This window comes from Equus przewalskii, chromosome 31 (genome assembly GCF_037783145.1).
Source record: "Equus przewalskii isolate Varuska chromosome 31, EquPr2, whole genome shotgun sequence".
Taxonomy (NCBI): Eukaryota; Metazoa; Chordata; class Mammalia; order Perissodactyla; family Equidae; genus Equus; species Equus przewalskii.
Window position 1 is genome coordinate 9,444,579 of NC_091861.1, and position 24,563 is coordinate 9,469,141.

A 24,563-nucleotide genomic window follows, 5' to 3' on the forward strand; every position below is an offset into this window, starting at 1 on the left:
ATGGCCACCAGGTCCACAACCAGAAGGTGCGAATTCCAGGCCTGGAGGTGCCACTTTCTGGTGACTTTGAGCTAGTTACTCTCTGTGAAGCTGCTCGCTTTTAAACCCCGTTGTTGAGAGGTACAAATTATGGAGGTTTAAGAATTTTTGTTGAGGGTCTTACAGTGAATTTAAAACAATGACAAAACCAGGACCCCAAGCCCCTGTGCCCTCCACGTGATAATATCGCTAGTTTCCTGGTCAAGATCACTGGGGAAGACACCTCTTTCCCGGAAGCCTCGAGCAATCTTACCAGAACTCTCCGTCTTCATGCCGTCTCGTCAGCCTTTCCCTCACCTCTGGGTCGACAGTGTTCCAGTTTGGGCAGCTGGAAAACCAAGGCATGGGAAAGGCATTAGAAATCATGAGTTTTGCCCAAGGCTCCCCAAAGCTGAGGAGCAGGGGCACATTCTCTCCTCTCTGAGAGCCCAGACCCCAGTAAGTAACACACACGTGGCTAAGAGTGGCAGGAGAGCAAGGTAAGAAGATGCTTTATCCTGGAAGATGGTGGCAAGGAAGAGTCCAGAAAATGGACCCAGCCCATCAGAGGGAGATGACATAGCATCTGTGGCCCAATGAGATGGGGCCTGGCAGCTCTTTTTAGGGACAACTGAAGATGTGATGAGGAGTGGCTCATCTTGGCCTCTGCAGCGAACCTGGAGGCCCTGGCAGGTGTCTCTCTGCCGTGGTGGAGGTTGCCTGCAACAGGCCAAGAAAAAGCTGGAGGAACTGTAGGTGCTGGGCTGTGGGGGAGCAGGAGGAATAGCCCAAAGGCCCAAGGTCTAACAGGCCTGCCAGGAGTCCCGGAAATCAACAGAGGGGCTCCTCTCGGGCCTTAGGCACAGAGTTTACACCTTGGAAAAGAACAGCGCTTGGGGGAAGGTGGGGGTATTTTTTCCCCTGAGGGTCCAATAGCTGGGTGACTCTGAGCTAGGGAAGGTGATAAAGGAATGAGCATCATCCCAGGAGCCCTGGGCCTTGTACAGAGGCACCCAGCCTGCTGCGCGGTGCTGGGGAGTCTTGGGGGACCACCTGCCCCGTGGGCCTGTGCTCGTGGCTCTTCATCCCTCAGCGCAGCCTCCAGGCCTTCCTCTCTCTTCATTTCCCCAGAGCCCCCCAGGAGAATGCAGCCCCCGCCCTCAGCCTGCGCCCTCCTCACTTGTCATTCCACCTCCCGGTCCACTCCACTTCTCCCCAGGGATTTCGGATGCGGATCAGCTTCTGCAGGCTTCCACTGCTTTCAACCTGTGGGAGGATTACATGAGGAGAAGAGGGAGATGGTGAGCGTAAGCCAGGCCCAGGGGTTCCTGGGCCCAAAGCCCCCTTCGCCATGAGCCATGGGGGGTTGAGTCCATGTTATAAGGGGGTCACGAACAGGAGAAGGGCTTGACCCCCAGAAATCTCGCTGCTGCCCAGCTTTGACAGCTCCCAGGATCTGGCCTTTGGAGGACCCAGGCTCTTCAAGCTCTGTCCTGAGCCCGAGGCACACATGCACTTATTCTAGACTCTGCACTGGCGCTTGACCTCTGAACCTCAGTCTAAGAGACTATAATAGGATGCACTTTTGTTCCAGGAGCTCAGGGAAGCTTCACCGCCTGTCAAATGAACACTGGTGATAACGAGCAAACACAGAGCATGAATCCTGGATGGGGGAGGGGGGTGCGATAAAGGATATTTTGGGGCAATTGGGAAAATGTAAATACAGACTATATATTAGATGACGTTATTGAATTAATGTTTATTTTCTTGGGCATGATGGTAGTACTGGGATTATGTAAGAAATGACAGGTCAGGACATCTGCAAATGGCTCTCAAATGGCTCAGAAAAAAAGTACACACGCTAAGAGAAACAAAACAGATGTGGCAAAATGTTAACACTGATTGAATCTATGAATGCTAGAGAAATAGCATTTGCGTTTATTACACTATTCTTTCAACTTTTCTGTAGACTTGACATTTCTCAAAATAAAAAGATGTGTGTATACGTGTGGGAGAATAAAACAAAAATTCAAAGTAAAAAAAAAAAAACAACAACAACAAAACACTGGACATGTCAGAAGACCTGGGGTCTAGTCTGAGTTTCGTACTTAACAGTGAACTTGGACTGCTAATATTTATAATGATAATAGTAACAGCAGCAAGGACAGCTACATACTTAGATACAATGTCTCAGGCACGGTCTGAGCACCTTGCATATGTTAACCTGTCTGAATCACCAGAACAACCTCACAGTGGATATTATTATTATTTCTACTTTAAAGATGAGGAAACCAAGGGGCAGAGAGGTTAAATAACTTGCTCAGAGTCAGATTTGAACACTAATTTTGGGCGCCAATACGTTTGTGACATCAAATGTGAAAGCATTTTAAACAGTCTAAAACACTCCACAGATGATGCAAAGTATCGTTTTATTATTTCTAGCTGGTCTCGAAGAGGAAGGCAATTCTAAAACTAAGGAGAAGCAGGGCGCGCGCCTGGCGGGGGGCCCCCGCGGCCACCAGGGGGCAGCGCGCGCCAGCGGCCGAGGCTCCGGAAGGGACAGGGGCTGAGTCCCGTCTGAGCCTCAGGAATGCAGGACTGTTTAGAAACTGCTGTGGAAACCCGGGGCCCCGCCCTGGGCAGGCACAGGCAAAAATAGGCTTTTGGTCATCGTGTCAGGGAGAGAAATCCCCGCCGGCGTTACCTCCTCGGCGCCGGTGACCGAGTACGCGTGCCCCTTCACCAGCTTCTGGAAGGTGATGGCCTCCGAGTCTGCAGCGCTGGTGATCTGCAAAGATGGGAAGAATCAGTCCAGCTGCTGCATCCTGCCTCCCTCCCTCCCTCCCTCTCTCCCCAGCTCACTCTGGCCCCACAACAAATGCCACCAATGCCGGAGCCCAGCCGGGACCCAGGGCGTGCCACTGCAGGGGCCTTGGCCTGGCGGGGAGGGCGCAGAGCTGGGCTTTCCCACCTGGAGGACCCCCGCTGCTGCTGCCAGAGGCCGAACCGCCATTTACAACCAGAGAAAAGTGGAAATGCAACCCTCCCTCACCCGGGAGAGTGAGCGCTGGCATTAACGTGTGCATGGTGCATTCACACAGTTCTGCAGGCTGACGAGGGCGGACCGGCACGCCATTTCCCTCTCTGCGGGGCACCTGGGCTCAGGACAGACGCTAAACGGCATCATCGGGGGGCCCAGATGCGCTGAGTCCCCTCGTGCTCCATGGTCTGGCCCAGCCCGGCTGACGGTTTACACTGCTCAGAATTTGCTCCTGTTCTGTTAGAACTTCCTCAAAGTCACTCCTTTCTCCCATCTATTCTGATGAAGGCTGTTATTTCTGTCTTGGTAATCGGGAAGAAGGGCTGTGAGTAGAAAGAGTCTTTTGCTTCAACATGGTCTGCAGAAAAAGTCTGGGAATCCCTGCCCGGAGGCAGAGGGAGATTTTGGCCCCAAGAGCCAGCTTCTTATCTCCATCCCACAGGGACCAGGTCCCGATAGGCTAGGGCTCAAGAGCAGCATGGCCTTTGCCTGGAGGCTCCTTGGGGACAGAACATCGTGCCCACTTCCCTTCCCCTGATGAGGTTTGCCAGCAAGGCCAGTATGAGGAAATGGTTCCTTCCTGTGCCTTCTGAAGTCTTCCCACCAGCCCATTAACCCTGCAACAGTGAAGGAGAAGGCTCTTGGGCTCCAGGCACAGGCCCTGCCCATGAGGGAAGCATCTGGAGCAGTCTTCCCTCAGGACCAGCAAAGGGTAGGGGGCTCTCAGGGAACCCATGGTCTCAGGTGGTGATTCACAAGAGGCTGAGGATGGGAAGTGGATTGGAGAGGGAAGGGCTGGAGGCACCATCAACCCCATCAGTTATACCCCAGACAGGCTGACTGTTGCCTTGCAACCCCTGGGTTCAAGGTAATAACGCAATATGGTGGACAAGGGATGGGTTAATGGGTTGCCATGGGCACCACTGGAGGCTCATTTGAGCTAGGGCAGACAGGGGTGGTGGGGTTGGGGAGAGAGGCCTGGACTTACATCAATGGAGCAGCCAAGGAGAGAGCCTTTCTGCAGAGCCTTCTGGATGATCTTGAACAGGTTGGAAGGGGCCTTCCTCAACTCGTACCACTCAGCGATGCCTCCGGTGAAGTCCTCGAAGCCCTCGGTGGTGGCGCCCCCCGAGAGTGCCTCATAACACCCATTGATCCTACAGGAGGGAACAGATGCTGCTGCCACCTGGTGCTGATGCTCCTGCCTCTCCAAATGTCCCCTCTGCTCAGATTCTCCTTGGCTTTTTCTCCATCTCGTGGTGCCCACGAGGGCAAGTTAGCATCTCCATGGTTACCATTTCCCTAGTACTTTGTGAAATGTGTTGAAAATCTCATAGAACCTTAGGGTTGGAAGGACCTAGGAGACTATTTGGTCCAATCTCTCGTATTGATTCTCCCTACATCCTCACAGGAAAGGGGAGGTTTGCTAGTTAGCTGTGTGGCATTTAGAGCTTTAAAAAAGATAATTCAATAATGAGAGCAGTTCCCTGCATCGTAGGCACTGTGTTGGGGGGCTAATTGCTCCTCACTGCCAGTGTGGGCCTCCTGTGGCTTCTCTAACTACTGTTTGAGCATGTGACCTAGAAGCGGGTCTCAGACCCCAGATTCCCACAGCTGGGTTGTGAACCCCTGCCGGCCTCCCTGGAAGGGGCTGTAAGGAACAGAAGTCCCCTGACGCCTTAGAGCTGGTCACTTTAATGGAGGGGTCCCAGATGCACGGCCAGGACGAGGCCATTCTGGAGAGGGGCTGCCATGGGCCTTCCTGCTGAGAACGGGCACTGCTAGGTGCCGGACAAGCTTGATTCTGGGCCACCTGGGTGGGTCACAGCTGGGAGGAGTATGGGAAACCATTTCTAATCAGAGACACCATAGATTCTGGGCAAATTTCCATACCTCCGCAATGGATAGTTTTGCCCACTGGCAAAAACTCTTTGCTGTATTTAGCCGACAAAAATGTAACATGACCTGCCAAGGACCTGCCAAGGAAGTAGAGGGCCTTCTCGAGGCCAGCACACTCAGTACCCTAACTTGTTCCTGTGCTTTTGGTTAAAAATGGCAATAGCTGTCATTTATCAGTGCCGAATGTGGCCAGGTACCACATTATGCATGCATTATCTCCTTGAATTGGGAGCCGAGTTTTGGCCAAAGTGGTCCTTGTATAGAATAGAACTTCCACTCAACGTAGTCCTTGAATAGTTCCTGTTTTTCCAGAATCCAGGGCAGCTGGGGGCAGGCAGCCCGAGGGAAGGGCACAGTCACTTACTTGGCGTACGCCTTCTCCAGCAGGGCGCTCCAGAACTCGCTGCCCTCTGCTGAGTGCACGAAGAGCAGCTCCCCGTCCTTGGTGGGCAGCCTGTCGTCCACCACCACCTCCACCCACTCGCCGTACTGCCAGAACTGCGGGACAGGGGAGGGAGGGGGGGGGCTGGAGGGGGAGCTGGCAGCAGCATGGGGACCCCGAGCCTAAGTTGCATCAGGCTCCCTCCTGCCCTTTTCCCCTATCAAACCATTTATTTGGGGTCAGCTGAGCATGAAGTGCTTGGTGTAGGTTTCATGAGCCCACCCTGGGAGATGTTCCTCCCAACTCTCCTCCTGCAGGCAAATCCTCGGACAGAAGCACTCGGACAGAAGCGCTTGTCCTTCCCTCCAAATCCACACCCACCTCTCGAGCATCCTGCCCTGCACTTTATGCTTTCCAACATTATTTCTCATTCACCAGTATAAAAGGAGGAGAGTGAAGAATAGCTTAATGTTTTGCCTCTGACCTCAAATAAACTTTTTGTTAAAACTTGGAAATTACTTCCTAAGCACTGTGTTCTACTTCCCTCCTTGCACATCCCAAGAGGCCCCCACTGCCATTTTCAAGAGTTCCTGTGTCAGAGGCAGGCCAGGGAGCTTCCTGCTGTCTCTCAGTGTCCTGGAGAACAGCACTGGTCATAGGAGTCTGCAACACTGGGGACTGATGAACTCAGCCAAGCCAGGGGACCTGTTCCTAGCCCCCAGGACCTGTTCCTAGCTTCCAGAATCTGTTCCTAGCTTCTAAGACCTGCTCCTAGCCCCCAGGATCTGTTCCTAGCCCCCAGGACCTGTTCCTAGCTTCCAGAATCTGTTCCTAGCTTCTAGGACCTACTCCTAGACCCCAGGACCTGTTCCTAGCCCCAAGGTCCTGTTCCTAGCTCCCAGGACCTGTTCCTAGCCCCCAGGACCTGCTCCTAGCCCCCAGGACCTGTCCCTAGCCCCAAGGACCTGCTCCTAGCCCCCAGGACCTGTTCCTAGCTTCCAAGACCTGTTCCTAGCTTCCAGAATCTGTTCCTAGTCCCCAGGACCTGCTCCTAGCCCCCAGGACCTGCTCCTAGCCCCCAGGACCTGCTCCTAGCTTCCAGGACCTGTTCCTAGCCCCCAGGACCTGTTGAGGAGAAGCTTGAGCCAGCCATTAAGTTACCTGGAAGTGGAAGATGCCTGCATAGTTCTCCTGGAAGCTCTGGTTTAGGGGGACCACTCGAGCCAGGATTTCTTCATTCAAAGTGAGAGAGGCAATGGCTGCCAGCAGCCAGCAGTCACCTGTGAACACAGAGCCGGGAGCTCTCATCAGAGAATTATGCCGAGAGGACATCAGATATGTTGTCGCTGCCTCTGGGAGCCTGAAGCCTAAGGCGAGCCATGCAGATACAGAGCCAGGTTTCAGACGGTCCTCTTGTGGGGGTAGGTGGGAGGGTCAGGGCGATGCTTTGAGGGGAATGCTGAGGGAGAAAGTTTTTGTTGTGAGTATTTGGATGAGATGGGAGCAGTTATTCCTTGAAAGACCAGAACTCTGTGATGGCTGGACTGTGTCCTCATAGCCTGGCCCCGTGCCTGGCATACTGGAGGCACTCAGCTGAGAGCATCTGCAGATGGTGAGTCCAGCTCGGCAGCAGAGGCTTCTGAGAACACAGGCTTTAAAGGCGCGTTTGAGTGAGAGGAAGGAAACGTGGCGATAAATGGAAGTGGTCGAATGTTGTGGATCTCCTCCCGGGGAGAAGGGTGCAGAGGCAAGGGCAGAAAGCAGTAGGCAGTCCAATGGCAGGAAGGTCTGAGAGATGCAAACCAAGAGCCAGGAGTCAGAGGAGCAGGTGCATAGGGCTGGGCTGTGTCCCGAGGATGGGCGAGGACACACACACACACGGTCCCTTCTGGGATGTGAGTGGGCACCATGTAGTGGGGGATGAGGATGGGGACATCAGATGGGCCGCTGGTCAGTTAGCCTGGCTCCTCCCTGAGCCTCCAACACCCTTCTCCGTGACACGTGGATAACTGTGTGAGCACGTGTGTAAAGCACGCACACCCATCTGGCACCGGTGGTAGATGCTCAGCATGGCAAGCACCAAGACCATTCCATGTGGGTAGAAGCGAGCTGGTGCCAGCAACAGCACAAGATGGTTTGTGGGTGGGGGTCACGTTTACCACCAAATGAGGAGACTCGACTGAGGGGGGTCTGGAAAGAGGATGAGGAAGTTCACTCCATTCGTAAGGAATGTGCCCTTTCCAACAATTTCCCATGACAATAATAGGAAATAGCCTCAGATGAGTTTAACTGTTGGATTTATTTTTACCAATTGGCAGGTCTGTTAAAAATGTTACTGAAGTCCACCGAGTTCTTTGCATTCTGGTCAATAGTTCTTGAACTAGATTGTCCTGTAACATTTAGAAATGATGCTTATAGCTCCTTACATATGCCAGTGACAGCTTGGTAATAAGTGGAGACACATCCCTCCCCAATTAGTCAGGAAGTTAAACAAACCCTGTGGCTCCTTCCATTGGGTGGGTGCTGTGGGTTCACCTGTAGTTTTCCACTGAGCAGCCTTTTGCCCTCCTCCTGGTGACACCGACGTCCCTCTGAGAAACCAGCCCCTCTGCATTCACAATCTGTGGTTTCAGTGGTGGTGACCCTGTCCCCAGTTCCCAGAGGTGGGGCTGTGGCAATCCAGGCATCGGATTCCCCTGGCTTCAGTGGTTGGCTTGGGGAATGCACTGTGACCCAGCCAGAGCCGATGAGGTGCCATGAGACCTTTCCTGGGGCTTTGGCGAGGGTGGAAGTGGCCCTTTTCTACTGCATTGACTCTACAATGATGGATGGTCTGCTGCTGCTGAAGCCATCTTGCTTCTTTGGGAGGAACAGCCTGTCTGAGAATGGAGCCAACTCAGGGGAAAATGGGGGCTGGGAGATGGAGAGAGAGAAACTATGACTTGGTGTCATCACTTGAGTCCCTGAATCAAGCCGTACCTGAAGCCAGACCTGCCTTGGACTTCTCACTGATAACTTGCCTGTTTCCTTACCCATTATGCAGGACTACAAGGGCCTGCAGTAGCTAGGGGAACTTGGGCAATAGCCATTATTTATTGAGCCCTTCCTATGTGCCAGCGCTGTTCTAAGGGCTTCGCATTCATTATCTTGTTTATTTCTCACAACAGCTCTATGAGGATGGCACTATTACCATCTCCATGTTAAAGCTGAGGATAACAAGGCTTGGGTGGTTAAGTGCGCCACCAACAGTACAAGTTAAGAGTTTAAAAGGTGTGGTGTTGGGGCCAGCCCAGTGGCACAGTGGTTAAGTTCAGGCACTCTGCTTCGGCGGCCTGGAGTTTGTGGGTTTGGATCCTGGGTGTGGACCTAGCACCACTCATCAGCCCCGCTGTGGCAGCGTCCCACATAAAGTAGAGGAAGGTTGGCACGGACGTTAGCTAGTGACAATCTTCCTCAAGCAAAAAGAGGAAGATTGGCAACAGCTGTTAGCTCAGGGCTAATCTTCCTCTCACACACACGCACACAAAAGGTGTGGTGCTTGTGTCAGATCTCAGAGACAACCTTTTGGGTCAACTAGGCCTTTCTATAAAACAAACTCGAGACTCTGGGACATGCTAAGAATAAGGAGCTCGCAGAGAAACTTGGCAGTGAGAGTTTCAGGTCTGGCGGTGGGGAAGCAGCCGACAAGCCCCTGACTGGAGGGATGGAAAGTCCTGCTTTTCAATCACTCCTCTTCCTGTAGCCCCAGGTCTTCTCATGACTTCAGTCCTTCTTCGGGATTCTTATTTTTCTTGAGCTTATTTAAGATTTTCTGGGAATCTTGCAAAATGCTTGGATTTGGGTTCATGGATACACAGAGGCAGAAAGGCTGGAGGACAAAGTGGGCCCAAGCGTAGGGATTCCAGCGACGAAAGTCCTGAAGCCGGTTACCCCACAGGCGCCATGGAGCTCCCAGCAAAGCCCTGAGCATCCTCAGAAGAGCTGCGTGGGTCTGTCCCACTGGGGAGTGGCCAGCTTAACACCCTCCTTGTTCCAAGAGTCGATGCTTTTACATAATGCACGTGTGTAGGCACCACACAAGCGTGTGTCTGCTGGTCACTTGCTTCTGTAGTCTCAGAGGTCACAGCTGACTGTGCCGCTATTCATGGGACAATGACTGAAGGCAGGGAGGACTGGCTTCAGGTAGAAGCAGGCTATTTTGTCGCGGCTCCGACATCTAGGTCAGTGCTGACTGCACACCTATCTCAGATTACCGCTCACCACCAGACTGGCGTGCTCTTGCCACATCCCAGAAATCAGTGGCTGTGCTTTGTGGCTTCGTTTTCCTCCTGCATGCCTCAGAAGCATTTCTCCTGGTCACCCCATGTTGGGAGCAAGGCCCCCTCTCCACCTGCCCTTTGGAGAGAATTACTTTTTTCATCCCTGGTTTTCCAATCTGACTTGTTGCCTCTGAAAGAATTCACAATCCTAGAATGTTTCCTAGATGATGACACTGTGGCTTTAAGAGATTAAGTGACTTGCTTGAGGTCACATGTCCTGGAAGGGGCAGTGTGGGGACCAGAACCTGGACTCTCCACTTCCGGTCTATGCTCTTTCCACCAGCAAGAATTAAAAAAACCTAACAGGTAGCTAGCATTTTGTATAATATTTTGCAGTTCATAAAGAGCATGTTACACATTTTATTTGATCCTTGCAGAAGTTTCATGAGATGATTACCCTTATTATTATCATCTTTTGGGGATGAAGAAATGGAAGCTCAGGAAGTCTATCTACTAGATCACGGGCAGGTTTCGCACGCAAATCCTCTGAATCCAAATCCTGGGTTTTGTTTAAAAACCATGCCTTGCTAGAGATTTCTTTCAGCTAAGAGTGTCTGATTCCTTTGACAAAGGAGAGACCCCACTAGGAATATCTAATGCAATTCAAATTTAAAACTAAGGGGTAACAAGCTGGCAGCTTCCTTAAATCCTATATTGTATTTTAATACCCTAATACCCATTGGCTCATGAAATGTTCAAACATGTCACCATTCAACATAATATAACTCACTAAGGCAACAGAAGGATGACCTGTCATTGCACAGCCAAGACCACAGCACTAAGATCACAGCAAAATCAAGAGGAAACTAGAGTTGGACGCATTTTACAGTCAAAGATTTGAAAAGTCTTTCATCGGTTCTCCAAATCCTGCAGTTGCCGGAGACTTAGAGGCCACTAGAAGAACGTCTTGATTTCTCATACGATGGAAGCATTTAAAATCCTATTTTATGCTTCTGATTACTTAACTCTCTCCCTCACCCCAAGCAGCAAAATGTTGTGTTTTTTTTTTGCTGAGGAAGATTCGCTCTGAGCTAACATCTGTTGCCAATCCTCCTCTTTTTGCTTAAGGAAGATTGTCCCTGAGCTAACATCCAAGCTAATCTTCCTCTATTTTGTATGTGGGATGCCTCCACAGCATGGCTGACAAGTGGTGTAGGTCCATGCCCAGGAAACGAACCTGCAAACCCGGGCCACTGAAACAGAGTGCACTGAACTTAACCACTAGACCATGGGCTTGGCCCCAAAATATTCTTAATTATGTTGGGAAGTTCCCAGACGCAGCCCATTTCTTTTATTTATGCAATATCTGCTCATATAAACTTTCTCAGCGACCAGATCTGAACAATGATTATGGTAGTTTACATCCATGGAGACTTACTATGTGCCAGGCCCCTAAATGCTTTACCTGTCTCATTGAGTTAGTGCATTTCACTGTCACAAAACAATTCAAGGTAGGAAGTGACACTGTCACTGTCACAATTCAGTTCCTTGTCATGGTTGAGGAAACTGAGGTCCAAGGTGGTTGGGCAGCTCACCCAAAGGTCCCAGCTCATGCGTGGCTGTCACATCTGCCTGGGCAAGCACGTGCTTTTAATATATAACTTAAATCATCTCCTTTGCAAATTGGTGTCAATTTCTATTTCACTTAATTCACAGGATATCGTCTTGGGGACTTTTGTCCTTTAGAGGTGACTCAATTATGTTTCAGTGTCTGGGCTGCACAGTGTTCTTTCACTGACTTCCTGCTCCCTCCACCTGGGTGGGCTGTATCCTCATGAGGATTTTCTCCCCACAAGGAAACCTGTTACACAGCCTCATCGGTTATGGAGCCTCACTCAGTCCCACCCTTCCTGGCTGAAGGTTCAGATCCTCGGCTCTCCCCATCAAGGTCAGAATCTACCTTCCCTTCAATGATTTATGTTTTCATTAATTCTCCTCTGGACAATCTTGCAGGGACCTGCTCCTGGAGAGGGGACCTGGTTGGAGAAGTCACTGGAGTCTCCTCCCAGCAGAGCCCGTTTGGGTCAGTCACATCCTGGTCTAGATAAAACCAGGCTGGCTAGTTTAAGACAGGCTGGATGAACGGCTTAACTCTGAAGCTACAAACCGCTGGTGCCCTGGAGACCAGAGGAAGAAAGGAGAGTGAAGTTAGGCTATTTCTTCTTCCCTGGCTCCTTTGTGAGCTCGGCTTGAGCTGTGTCCCTTGACCGCAGGGCACGGCTCCTTCAACGTGGCGTCTGTACACGACCCACTCCCAGTTCTAGAATCCTGACAACTGCCTCTGACTCACAGATCAGGGTCCTTTTCTGGAAGGGATTTGGTTATGCTTCCTCATTTGATGACGGAAGGCTGCCGACACAAGCTGTTAATCTCCAGCAGTATTCAAGACTTCTCTGACTGGTGTGGGCTATCCTTCATCAGCTGTTCACGCCTATAAACTCACTCCAAGGGCACAGTCCTGCCTGGAGAGGCTGAGGCAATCGTTACCTCATTTAAAAAGCAGCCCAGATTTTTGGCTAGAAAGATTCATCATCATAAAAATGCCACTTCCCTTTAAGTTAGTCTATAAATTTAATGCAATCCCAATAAAAGTAGTAAGAGGATTTTTTTAAAATTTAAAACTTAGCTGATTCTAAAGTTCATAAAGAAAAATTAAACATGAACAGTAGCCAGAAAAAAATCTAAAAGGGAAGGGAAGTCAGATATGAAAACATATATAAAGCTACAATAATTAAAATAGTACAGAACTTGTGCATGAGTATACAGATAGATAAATGGGATAGAATAGAAAGTCCAGAAATAGTTTCAAACATAGAAATTTAGAATTTAGAATTTAGAAAAGATAAATTATTCACAAATGGAATTGGAACAGCTGAGTAGCCATTTAGAAAAAAATCAAGTTATAGCTTATCTTGTCTCAGGGATAAATTCTAAATGGAATAATATTTTATATAAATGTAACATTATATATCATATATTTCAATATATTATACATTCGTATATAAATGATTAATCTAGCCATTTGTATTATTTGCATATTTATTGTTTATGTATTTATAGGATATATCCTTATTTTAATATATTTACATTATAACTTTTTAATATAATATTTCTATAAATCCATAAACATTCTAGAAGAGACAACAAGAGAATTCTACTATAATCTCTAAAAAATCCAAAGTGGTAATAGGTTATCGAATTGTAACTTGGAAGCCATAAAATCTTAAAATGATAAATTTAGGGGCTGGCCCCGTGGCCGAGTGGTTAAGTTCATGTGCTCCACTTTGGTGGCCCAAGGGTTTGCCAGTTCGGATCCTGGGCGTGGACGTGGCACCACTCATCAAGCCACGCTGAGGCTGCATCCCACATGCCACAACCAGAAGGACCCACAACTAAAAATATACAATTGTGTACCGGAGGGATTTGGGGAGAAAAAGGAAAAATAAAATCTTAAAAAAAAAATGATAAATTTAACTACATTAAAGTAAAAAAAAAAAATCTACAGGGTAAAAAAAATCACAATAAGCAAAGTCAAGCTAAAAAATAACAGAAAAAAAATCTGTCATCCAGATCCCAGACCAAAGGTTATATCTATAAGCTTTTTTAGTATATAAAGCAAAAGAAAAATGAGCTCAATAGAAAAATTGGCAAAGATATAAACAGAGTTAATAGAAGAAGCAAAAATTAATGTCTCAAACATATTACAAGGTACTCACCCTCACCATAAAAGAAACAGAAAGTAAAACTACAAAAAAAAAAAAAAAACTACAGAAAAGTCATTTTTCACCTTGCAGACTGCAAAGATCAAAAGATGTGATCATCTGGAGAGGTTGTAGGGGAGTACAGGAGTCCCCCCTTCTTGGTGGTTTTGTTTTCTGTGGTTTCAGTTACCCTCAGTCAACTTTGATCCAAAAATATTAAATGGAAAATTCCAGAAATAAAGAATTCATAAGTTTTAAATTGCACATAGCGTGATGGAATCTTGTGCCAACCTGCTCTGCCTCATCCAGGATATGACTCATCCCTTTGTTTAGCACATCCAAGTTGAACGTACTCCTCGCCCGTTAGTCACTTAGTAGCCATCTGGATCAATAGTAATAGTAGTAATAATCATTGGACTTAGCAGTTGTCATCAGATTGACTGTCGTGGTATCACAGTGCTTGTGCTCAGGTAACCCTTACTTCACTTAATAATGGCCCCAAAGTGCAAGAGGAATGATGCTGGCAATTTGGATATGCCAAAGAAAAGCCAGAAAATGCTTCTTTTAAGTGAAAGGATGAAAGTTCTCGACTTAATAAGGAAAGAAAAAAAAACTGTATGCCGAGGTTGCTAAGATCTACCATACCTTTTATTACAGTATATCGTTATAATTGTTTTATTACTAATTATAATTGTTAATCACTCACTGTGTCTAGTTTATAAATTAAACTTTATCACAGGCATGTATGTACAGGAAAACGCATAGTATATGTAGGGTTTGGTACTATCCATGGTTTCAGGCACCCACCGGGGGTCTGGGAACATCCCCCGTGGAGAAGGGGGGATCACTGTAAGCACTCTGGTAGCTCGTGGGTGGGCACAGAGATGGGTGCAGGCTCTACAAAGGCAATTTGATGCTATCATCAACGTGCCCCCGTAATTCCCTAGCTAGTCATCTGCCCTCAGACATCCTGACATGAGGAATGATGTAGGTATAAGGTTATTCACTGCAGCACTGGTTGTAACAGAAAGACTGGAAACAGGTTAAATGTCCTTCCATAGAGGGCTGGGAAACCAATTAGGGTCTCTCTCTACAATGAAACTCTGTGCAGCCATAAGAAGGAACAAAGACGTTCTGTTGAGACAGAATGATCTAAAAGATGTGTTAAATAAAACAAAGCAAGGTACAGAACACTATGTGTGATCAGCTCCAGAGCAAAAAACGGAGGAAGGAAATAGAAAAGTAAAAAATGGGGCAACGTTACAGTGGCCCCTTCTGTAATTCATATCTTCCTAATCTGAAGTTACTTTTGGATGATCTGTTATATATAAGAGCAATATGTATCCTTCTGTGTGCTTAAATTGCGGTTTTATTATCATAAACTCTAGCTTATTGCCCTCGATACATAATGGTTATGTCAGCACTTACAGCAAAAAAAATTAACGTTGATATCAGTTATTCTAAAATTATTATTTTTGGTAGAGGTCTGCCGTAATAATTGGTCTATATTCAGTAAGAACAAACAGGCAATCAATTCACTTATTCCTGTGTCCCCCAAAGTGTGTTCTGTAGAAACTAGTTCCTCAAGAATTAACAGATATTCCTTGAACAACACAAAAAAGGAAAACTACAGGCCAATATTGCTGATGAACATAGATGCAAAAATTCTCAACAAAATATTGGCAACCCGAATACAGCAATACATCAAAAAGATCATAGATCACGATCAAGTGGGATTTATTCCAGGGACACAGGGATGGTTCAACATCCACAAATCAATCAATGTGATACACCACATCAACAAAATGAGGAATAAAAACCAATGATCATCTCCACAAATGCAGAGAACGCATTTGACAAGATCCAACAGCCATTTATTTATTTATTAATTTTTTTTCTTTTTAAAGATTGGCAGCTGGGCTAACAACTGTTGCCAATCTTTTTTTTTCCCCTGCTTTATCTCCCCAACCTCCCACCCCCCGTACACAGTTGTATATCTTAGTTGCAGGTCCTTCTAGTTGTGGGATGTGGGACACTGCCTCAATGTGGCCTGACAAGAGGTGCCACGTCCGCGCCCAGGATCTGAACCCTGGGCCGCCGCAGCGGAGCGAGCGAACTTAACCACTCGGCCACGGAGCCGGCCCCTCAACAGCCATTTATGATAAAAATTATTAACAAAATGGGTATAGAAGGAAAGTACCTCAACATGATAAAGGCCATATATGACAAACCCACAGCCAACATCATACTCAATGGGGAAAAACTGAACACCATCACCCTGAGAACAGGAACAAGACAAGGTTGTTCTCTCTCACCACTCTTATTCAACATAGTACTGGAGGTTTTGGCCAAAGCCATTAGGCAAGAGAAAGGAATAAAAGGAATCCAAACAGGGAGTGAAGAAGTGAAACTCTCGCTGTTTGCAGACAACATGATCTTATAGATGGAAAACCCTAAAGAATCCATCGGAAAACTATGAGAAGTAATTAACAACTACAGTAAAGTTGCGGGGTACAAAATCAACTTACAAAAATCAGGTGCATTTCTGTACTCTAATAGCAAACTTAGAGAAAGAGAACTCAAGAATACAATTCCATTTACAATTGCAACAAAAAGAATAAAGCACTAGGAGGAAATTTAACTAAGGAGGTGAAGAACTTATACAATGAAAACTATAAGACATTATTGAAAGAAATAGATGATGACATAAAGAAATGGAAAGAGATTCCATGCACCTGGATTGGAAGAATAAACATAGTTAAGATGTCCACACTACCCAAAGCAATCTACAGATTCAGTGCAATCCCAGTCAGAATCCCAATGACATTCTTCACGAAAATAGAGCAAAGAATCCTAAAATTCATATGGCGCAACAAAAGACCCTGAACTGCTAATGCAATACTGAGAAAACAAAGCTGGAGGCACAATCCCTGACTTCAAAATGTACTACAAAGCCATAGTGATCTGGGCCGGCCCCGTGGCCGAGCAAAGTTCTCGCGCTCAGCTTAGGCAGCCCAGGGTTTCACTGGTTCAGATCCTGGGCGTGGACATGGCACTGCTCATTAGGCCATGCTGAGGCGGTGTTCGACATGCCACAACTAGAAGGACCCACAACTAAAATATACAACTATGTACTTGGGGGATTTGGGGAGAAAAAGCAGGAAAAAAAAAAGAAAAGATTTGGTAACAGTTGTTAGCTCAGGTGCCAATCTTGAAAAAAAAAAAGCCATAGTGATCAAAACGGCACGGTACTGGTACAAAAACAGGCACACAGATCAATGGAACAGAACTGAAAGCCCAGAAATAAAACCACACATCTACAGACTGCTAATCTTCAACAAAGGAGCCAAGAACATACAATGGAGAAAAGATCGTCTCTTCAATCAAGGGTGTTGGGAAAACTGGACAGCCACATTCAAAAGAATGAAGGTAGACCGTTATCTCACGCCATACACAAAAATAAACTCAAAATGGATCAAAGACTTGAAGATAAGTCCTGAAACCGTAAAACTCCTGGAAGCGAATAGAGGTAGTACACTCTTTGACATCAAACTTAAAAGGATCTTTTCGAATACCATGTCTTCTCAGACAAGGGAAACAAAAGAAAAAATAAACAATGGCACTTTATCAGACTAATGAGCTTCTACGAGGCAAAAGAAACTAGGATCAGAACAAAGAGACAACCCAGCAATTGGGAGAAAATATTTGCAAATCATATATCTGACAAGGGGTTAATCTCCATAATATATAAGGAACTCACACAACTGAACAATAAGAAAACAAACAGCCTGATCAAAAGATGGGCAGAGGAGATGGGCAGACATTTTTCCAAAGAAGATATACAGATGGCCAATAAACACATGAAAAGATGTTCAACATCACTAATCATCAGGGAAATGCAAATCAAAACTACACTAAGATACCTAACCTTACACCTGTTAAAATGTCTATAATCACTAAAACTAAAAATAACAAACGTTGGAGAGGGTGTGGAGAGAAGGTAACCTTCATCCACTGCTGGTGGGAATGCAAACTGGTGCAGCCACTATGGAAAACAGTATGGCGATGCCTCAAAAAACTAAAAATAGAAATACCGTATGACCCAGCTATCCCACTACTGGGTATCGACCCAAACAACTTGAAATCAACAATCCAAAGTAACATATGCACCCCTGTGTTCATTGCAGCGCTGTTCACAGTAGCCAAGACATGGAAGCAACCCAAGTGCCCATCGACTGATGGTTGGATAAAGAAGATGCAGTATATATATACAATGGAATACTACTCAGCCAGAAAAAAAAAAGACAAATTCATTCCATTTGCAACAACATGGAAAGACCTGGAGGGAATTATACTAAGCAAAATGAGCCAGACTGAGAAAGACAAACATCAGATGATTTCACTCATGTGTGGAATATAAACAAGCACTGGGACAAAGAAAACAGTTCAGTGGTTACCAGGGGAAGGGGGGTGGGGTGTGGGCACAGGGGGTGAAGGGGAGCACTTGATGTGGTGACAGACAAGAAATAATGTACAACTGAAATCTCACAATGATGTAAACTATTATGAACTTGATAATAAAAAAAAAGAATTAACAGATAGTTCTTGAGAAATGGGTTCTATGGTCAAGTTTGGGAAATGCAAAGCTAACCAGGTCAAGCAAGTGTGGAGACTTCTCACAGCCTTTTTTTTTTTTTTTGAGGAAGATTAGCCCTGAGCTAACATTCACTGTCAATCCTCCTCTTTTTGCTGAGGAAGGCTGGCCCTGAGCTAACATCCGTGCCCGTCTTCCTCCACTTTCTATGTGGGATGCCTGTCACAGCATGGCTTGATAAGCAGTGCCTAGGTCCATGCCCAGGATCTGAACTGGTGAACCGTGGGCTGCCGAAGCAGAACACGCAAACTTAACCACTGCACCACCGGGCCAACCCCTCACAGAGCTTCTCAATAATTTCACGTGGTGACTCTCCCAAGGGTGAGGGGGGTGGGGCATAATATGCATATTTTCCAAACTGATTTGACCCTGGAACACCTCCTGTTGACATCTCACAGAGCCAGTGACCAACGGAGTGTACTTAGGGAGGGGTACGCTTGCAGCTGGTTCCCTGGCCGGTCTCCAGGGGCTGGGCTGCTCGGAACCAGACCTTCCCCAGGGCTCACTGAGATTCTTTTATGTCCGTTTGGCATTAGGACTAAATGTAGGGCCGACCTCTAGCAGCTGAGGTCCTTTTGACAGCATCTATGTCTTTTTTTCTCTCTCCAGGTCTTGACACCCTCTTCTTTCTGGATTGTTCTTTCTTTAGAACTGACTGTCTTTCTTTAATACATGCTTTTTTTTTTTTGGTTAGGCCTTAAATTCTCTGAGGAATGAGGCGAGGCATATGTAAATACATTCTGCCTAAGTCTCTCTAAAGCTCTGACTCACCTCCTCTCTTCTGCCTTTCTCATCCTGGGAGCCGGATGCCTGCCTCAGTCTGTCCAGCGCCCTGGACACGAGCAGGGACAAAAGTCAGAGCAGGGTCACTACAGGTCCTTAAACACCTGGTTGCCTGTGACATCTTCAGCAGGTGGCTGCTGGCCACATCCATCATAAAGGCAGCAGACAGGGCTCTGCCCAGAGCTTTCTAAACCGCCTATTGAAGGCGCTGACCACAGGCTGGACAGACTGGCCATCGCCACATCCAGGCTTCCCCCACTCCCATCTAATTTCTGTCCCTCCTTTCTGTCCTGGAAGACACTCAACCAGTCCAGGCCTGAGAGGCTGGGGCAAGGATGGAGGGATTTTCTGGTAGCTTCCTATCCTAAAGGTCCACCTGGATGCCCCAACAGCCTTGTGCTTAGTCCGGTAGCCCGTGGCTCCCTTCCTCCAGAAGCCCACACTACATCTACTTTATCTCCCCAACCCCCCCCCCCCCACCCCGGTACATAGTTGTATATCTCAGTTGCAGGTCCTTCTAGTTGTGGCATATGGGATACCGCCTCAATGTGGCCTGACGAGCGGTGCCATGTCCATGCCCAGGATCTGAACCCTGGGCCGCTGCAGCGGAGCGCGAGAACTTAACCACTCGGCCACGGGGCCGGTACCCCTACATCTAGACTTAATCCTGTTGGGGGACAGAATTTGCCACCCCAAAATGTATCGCCTTGGCATAAGGCTTATTTTAGACTGGTTATTTTTAAGAAACAGCAGACAGGATAGAAGCTTTGAAAACCAAGTAGAAGTTACCCTCCGTAAAAGACGTTTACATTTGTAAGGAAATCTCCATCTGTAAGAGTGTCACCCTCCCTGTACCAGGAAGATGGGGATGACTCAATCTCTAGAAACTGTCATCAATGGAGAAGGCAACAGTTTACATCTGCATAACAACCTTATTCTCGTTTACAGTGCTTTTCCTGGTAACCTTCTATAGCTGACTCCCCACCCACAACATCCTCTTTTGTCTTTAGCTTGAGTTGGTATTTGAGGTGGCGAGTTACTCAGTTTTCCTGGGTCTCTCTCATGTATCCAGGAGCTCCATGTATTATCAAACTTGCTAGTTTTTCTCCTATTAATCTATCTTGCGTCAATTTAATTCTTAGATGGAGCTGGAAGAATTCAGAAGCGCAGAGGAGAAATTTTTCTTCCCCAATAACTCTTGTACCAGAACAAAGACACCTCGCCCCGCACTGAGATCAGACCTAGAACGCCAATACCCATGGGAAAGAGAACTTCCGATTTCAACGCCCTTATGTGAAAATGAGGGAAAGCAGGTTTGTGGGGAAACGGAGAGGTAGGGGTCTGGGCGTCTGGGGCCGGGTGGAGGTAGAAAGCCGACGACAGAAAGGAAATCACCCGGGGGCGGTGGTCCAGGACCTCAAGGTAGACTTGCCACTTTATCTTTTACTGAGGGCAGCACTGTGGTTCCCTGCCTTCCCCAGTGGGGACCTCTGGATCCCCGTGAGAGGTGTGTCTCCCTGGAGGCTGTGTTTACGCCCCCTCCCTCAAAGAACTGCCCCCACTGGTCCCACAACTTGCTCGCACCCCATTCTCTCACCTTCCTACACACCTTTCTGCCTCCTGGCACCAGGAAGCACCTGCCACACCCTTTGGAGGTTCCTCAGTCAGATTTCAGGCTCTTGGCTGGCCTCTCCATCTCCTCTGGCTGGATTTGTTCCTCCAGCCAGCCCGTGGGATCCGCTTCTGCACAGCCTCCTCCCTGGGACCGTGTGCCCGTCCATTCCCCATTCCACGCTGTCCCAGTGATACCGGTTCAACACAAGGTTGACAGAAAGGAAGCCATATTGTGGAAAAGAAACCATATTGTAACTTTGAATGACTTCAGATCAACTAACCCTGACCCACCAGCCCTTTGAATCTTTGCTTTAGTTTGCCTAGATAAGTAAAGGTCTGTCTCCAGGGGACTTGCAGGCGCTAGATTTTATGGCCCCTCCCTGCTGCTATAAGTTGATAACTTTGTTCCTTTGAGTTCATTAGGAATGCGATAACCCTTGGGCAGAGAGCCTCCGCTCACAGCCATCATCAATGACAACTGAAAGATCAGGGTAGAGGGCATTGCTCCATTCTCTGCCACATATCCAGTAAAACAAACCAGATGTCTGCCCCACCAGGAGATCGAATGGAGGCCCCACCGGACCTCCGGCCTCCCCGACCTGGAGCCTGTTTGGAGAGATGGTTCTTTCAGACATGAGTTGGCCATCTTCCCCCTTGCTGGCAAGCTGTAAGAAGGAAACACTTTCTCTCCCACCATCTTGCCTCCTGACTACTGGCACGTCTTGCAGGCAGCAGAGGACCCCCTTGGGTGGTATCACCAGGTGCCCTCTCTGCTGGCACTGAGGCAGTAAGAGGTGCCCAAACCCACAGGCAGGGTCCCTGCCCACTGGGAGTGCTGGCCTGGTGGACTGAGAACTTTGGCGCCAAGGGAGCACGTGGAACAGGCGGGCACTCCAGGCAGGGCGCTGGTCAGCCTGGGTGCTGAAGGGTCCCAAGGAAGGCTGGAGGCAGGCTCGAAGGGGTTGGAGGGCCTTTGCTGGCCATTCCCCAGCTGCTGGGCACAGATCAAATGGCTTCACGGGCACTGCACAGTGGCACCGCACAGCCACGTGGGGATGCCAGAAGGAAGCAGAGTAGAAAGACCTTCTGGATAGATCTTGGAGGCCCGACCAGAGGTGGGTGGGAACGAGCACTGGATTTGTGGTGAGAAGACCTGAGTTTGAATCCTGATCCCGCCATTTATGACTTGAGAACTTGGATGCATTTCTTTGTGTGTGTGTTTTGAGGAAGATTAGCCCTGAGCTAACATCTGCCGCCAACCTTCTTTTTGCTGAGGAAGACTGGCCCTGAGCTAACATCCGTGCCCATCTTCCCCTACTTTATATGTGGGAAGCCTGCGACAGCATGGCTTGAGCAGTGGTGGGTAGGCCCATGCCTGGGATCTGAACCGGTGAGCCCCAGGCCACCCAAGTGGAACGTGCGAATTTAACCACTGCGCCACCGGGCCGGCCCCTTGGATGCATTTCTTAATTTCTCTGACCTCAGGTGTTCTCAGATATGGAAGGGGAATAATACTCACATATCCTCAGAAAGTTGTTAGGATTAGATGAAAAAGGGAAACTAGGGGTCCATGAATAGGCTTCAGAGATCCAGAAACTGCAACATTTTGTGCTGATTTTGATGTATGTGAATTTATGTGTTCTTCTAGGGGAAAGGAGTCAGGTTTCTTTCCCACCCCCAACCCCAAAAGTTAAGAAACACTGGAGCCAGAACAGCAAGTTCAAATCCTGGCTCTGACCCAGGCCAAACTACTTTCTCTGTGCCTCAGTTTCCTCATATATAAAACGGGTTTAATAATAATAAACTGCCTCACAGAGTGGAGAATGAAATGGGAGAAAATATGTAACGCATGTTAGAACTGAGTCTCTAAGTGCTTGCTGTTTTTTTAAAAAGTTATCTTATTGAGGTCATATCGGCTTATAACATCATGCAAGTTTCAGGTGTGCATTATTATATATCAGTTTCTGTATAGATTGCATCCAGCTCAAAAATATGGAGCGCTTCAGGAATTTGCGTGTCATCCTTGCGCAGGGGCATGCTAATCTTCTCTGTATCGTTCCAATTTTAGTACATGTGCTGCCGAAGCGAGCATGTGCTTGCTGTTTTTATCTCCTAATTTTATAGGGGAGAAAACTGACACCCAGAAGAGCTGAAGTCTCGACTAGGGACGTGTCATGTGCCCCACTGGCCATGTTGGGCTGTCCTGTCCTGGAAGGGGTGACAGCTGATGATGGGGTGGAGAGGGCGTGGGAATGCGGAGGGAGAGAGCCCCAGAGGGGGAGGACGCGGTAAGAATTCAGTGCATATGGAGCCTGTCTCATCACCTTGAGCCCCCTCAAACTCTTCAGAAGGGGGGACCCTCAAATAATGAGTAAATAAAGGTAATGAATGAGCACGGATGAGGTTACAGATGCAAACACATTTACTCTCAACCCAAGAGTGACCACTGCCAGGGCGGAGCTCCCCCACCTCCAGGCCTGATGGAACCTCAACTGGGACTGCTGACATTCGTCCTTCAGGCCCCTCAGTGTTGGTTAGGGGGCCTGAGAACCACGCTCCATGGGGGGGCTGGGTTTGCAGTCTCTTCTCTGCTTTGCCATGTAGGGGAGCAGAATTTGCCACCCCAAAGTGTGTCTCTTCCGCTCAAAAATTTTTAAGAACAAAAGACTCCCGAAGAAACTTTGACCATCCCCCTAATGGCCTAAAATAATTTAAGATAGAGGGCCTGTCGCAGGAAGGAGATGTCACCGTAGATAACTCTAGTATCATATGAACTAGGTGTGGAAGACAGGGAGGAAACCAGCAAGGCCCATTTGATCAAAGTCCTCCCCACGTCTCTGCAAACACTTGTTTATCAAACATTTGCTTTTTTTTTTTTTTTTTGAGGAAGATTAGGCCTGAGCTAACATCTGCTGCCAATCGTCTGCTTTTTGCTGAGGAAGACTGGCCTTGAGCTAACATCCATGCCCATCTTCCTCTACTTTATATGTGGAACGCCTACCACAGCATGGCGTTGCAAGCAGTGCTATGTCTGCACCCAGATCTGAACCGGTGAACCCTGGGCTGCCAAAGCAGAATGTTCGCACGTTAACGTTAACCGCTGTGCCACCGGCTAGCGGCTTGCTTTTCCATCTCCCTGTGAATTGCCTTCCTCCTCTCGGCAGTCCCACCACTACCCCCAACATCCTCCTTTGTCTTTAGCTGAAGACGCTATTTAAGATTGTGGATTGGGTGATTTTGGTGAGTTGCTCAGTTTTCCTGGGATTCTCCCATGTATACATGTTACTACACTTTGTTTGATTTTCTCCTGTTATCCTGACTCATGTTAATTTAATTCTTGGACCAGCCAGAAGGACCTACAAGGGTAGAGGAAAATTTCTTCCTCCCCTACAGCCCCCTCACATAACACAAGGCAAGAGGGTCCTTTAAGAGCCAAACCGCCTCCTGTTGCGTCTGCAGTTTGAGAATCTCCTTCTCTCCCTGCAGGCCTCGGCTGTGGATTTTCAAACAGAATCTTTACCACTTTTACGCCTGTGGCAGAGAGTGTTCATCTGTTAATTTATTCACTTGGTCAACAACTATTTAGTGCCATCCTGTCTGGTGCACCCTCAGGTACCCGCTGAGATCTCTTAAGCTACTTTTGCTCACGGGTCCCCAAGGAATCCCCTCCCAGTCCCCCTCCCCTTCTTTTTTTTAAAGATTTTATTTTTTTTCCTTTTTCGCCCCAAAGCCCCCTGGTACATAGTTGCATATTTTTAGATGGGGGTCCTTCTAGCTGTGGCATGTGGGACGCCACCTCAGCATGGCCTGATGAACGGTGCCACATCCGTGCCCAGGCTCCAAACTGGCGAAACCCTGGGCTGCCGAAGTTGAGTGCGTGAACTTAACCACTTGGCCACGGGGCTGGCCTCCCACCCCCACTTCTAATTTGCTTGGGAAAAGGTCTGAGTTGGATTTCTGGGTCATTAAGCACAGCTTCCTCAACCCTCTGGACTCAGCAGCCTAGGCCTACCTGACAAAAGGTTTAACTGTCTCCAACAGATTAGCAGTTTACCCAATGGGAAGGGGGTGGAGGGAGGGTGAAAGGGGTAAAGGGGCACACATGTATGGTGATGGATAAAAACTAGACTATTGGTGTTAAACACGAGGCAGT

General features: G+C 47.9%; 1 protein-coding gene and 1 non-coding gene across 3 annotated transcripts in view; both read right to left on the reverse strand.

Moving 5' to 3' along the window:
* The window catches only part of CAPN2 (calpain 2), a 59,154-nt gene that overhangs the window by 17,955 nt on the left and 16,636 nt on the right, over positions 1–24,563 (reverse strand). For both annotated transcript variants that reach the window (XM_070602315.1, XM_070602316.1), the window contains exons 3-8: positions 6,501–6,619; positions 5,322–5,455; positions 4,047–4,215; positions 2,723–2,806; positions 1,199–1,284; positions 293–367 (exon numbers count right to left, since the gene is read on the reverse strand). In XM_070602315.1, the coding sequence (XP_070458416.1) occupies positions 293–367; positions 1,199–1,284; positions 2,723–2,806; positions 4,047–4,215; positions 5,322–5,455; positions 6,501–6,619 (667 nt within the window). The remainder of the gene's footprint in view (positions 1–292; positions 368–1,198; positions 1,285–2,722; positions 2,807–4,046; positions 4,216–5,321; positions 5,456–6,500; positions 6,620–24,563) is intronic.
* Positions 22,397–22,502, reverse strand: LOC139080708 (U6 spliceosomal RNA). The gene has a single exon (XR_011535423.1). It is a non-coding gene; the product is annotated as a U6 spliceosomal RNA (small nuclear RNA).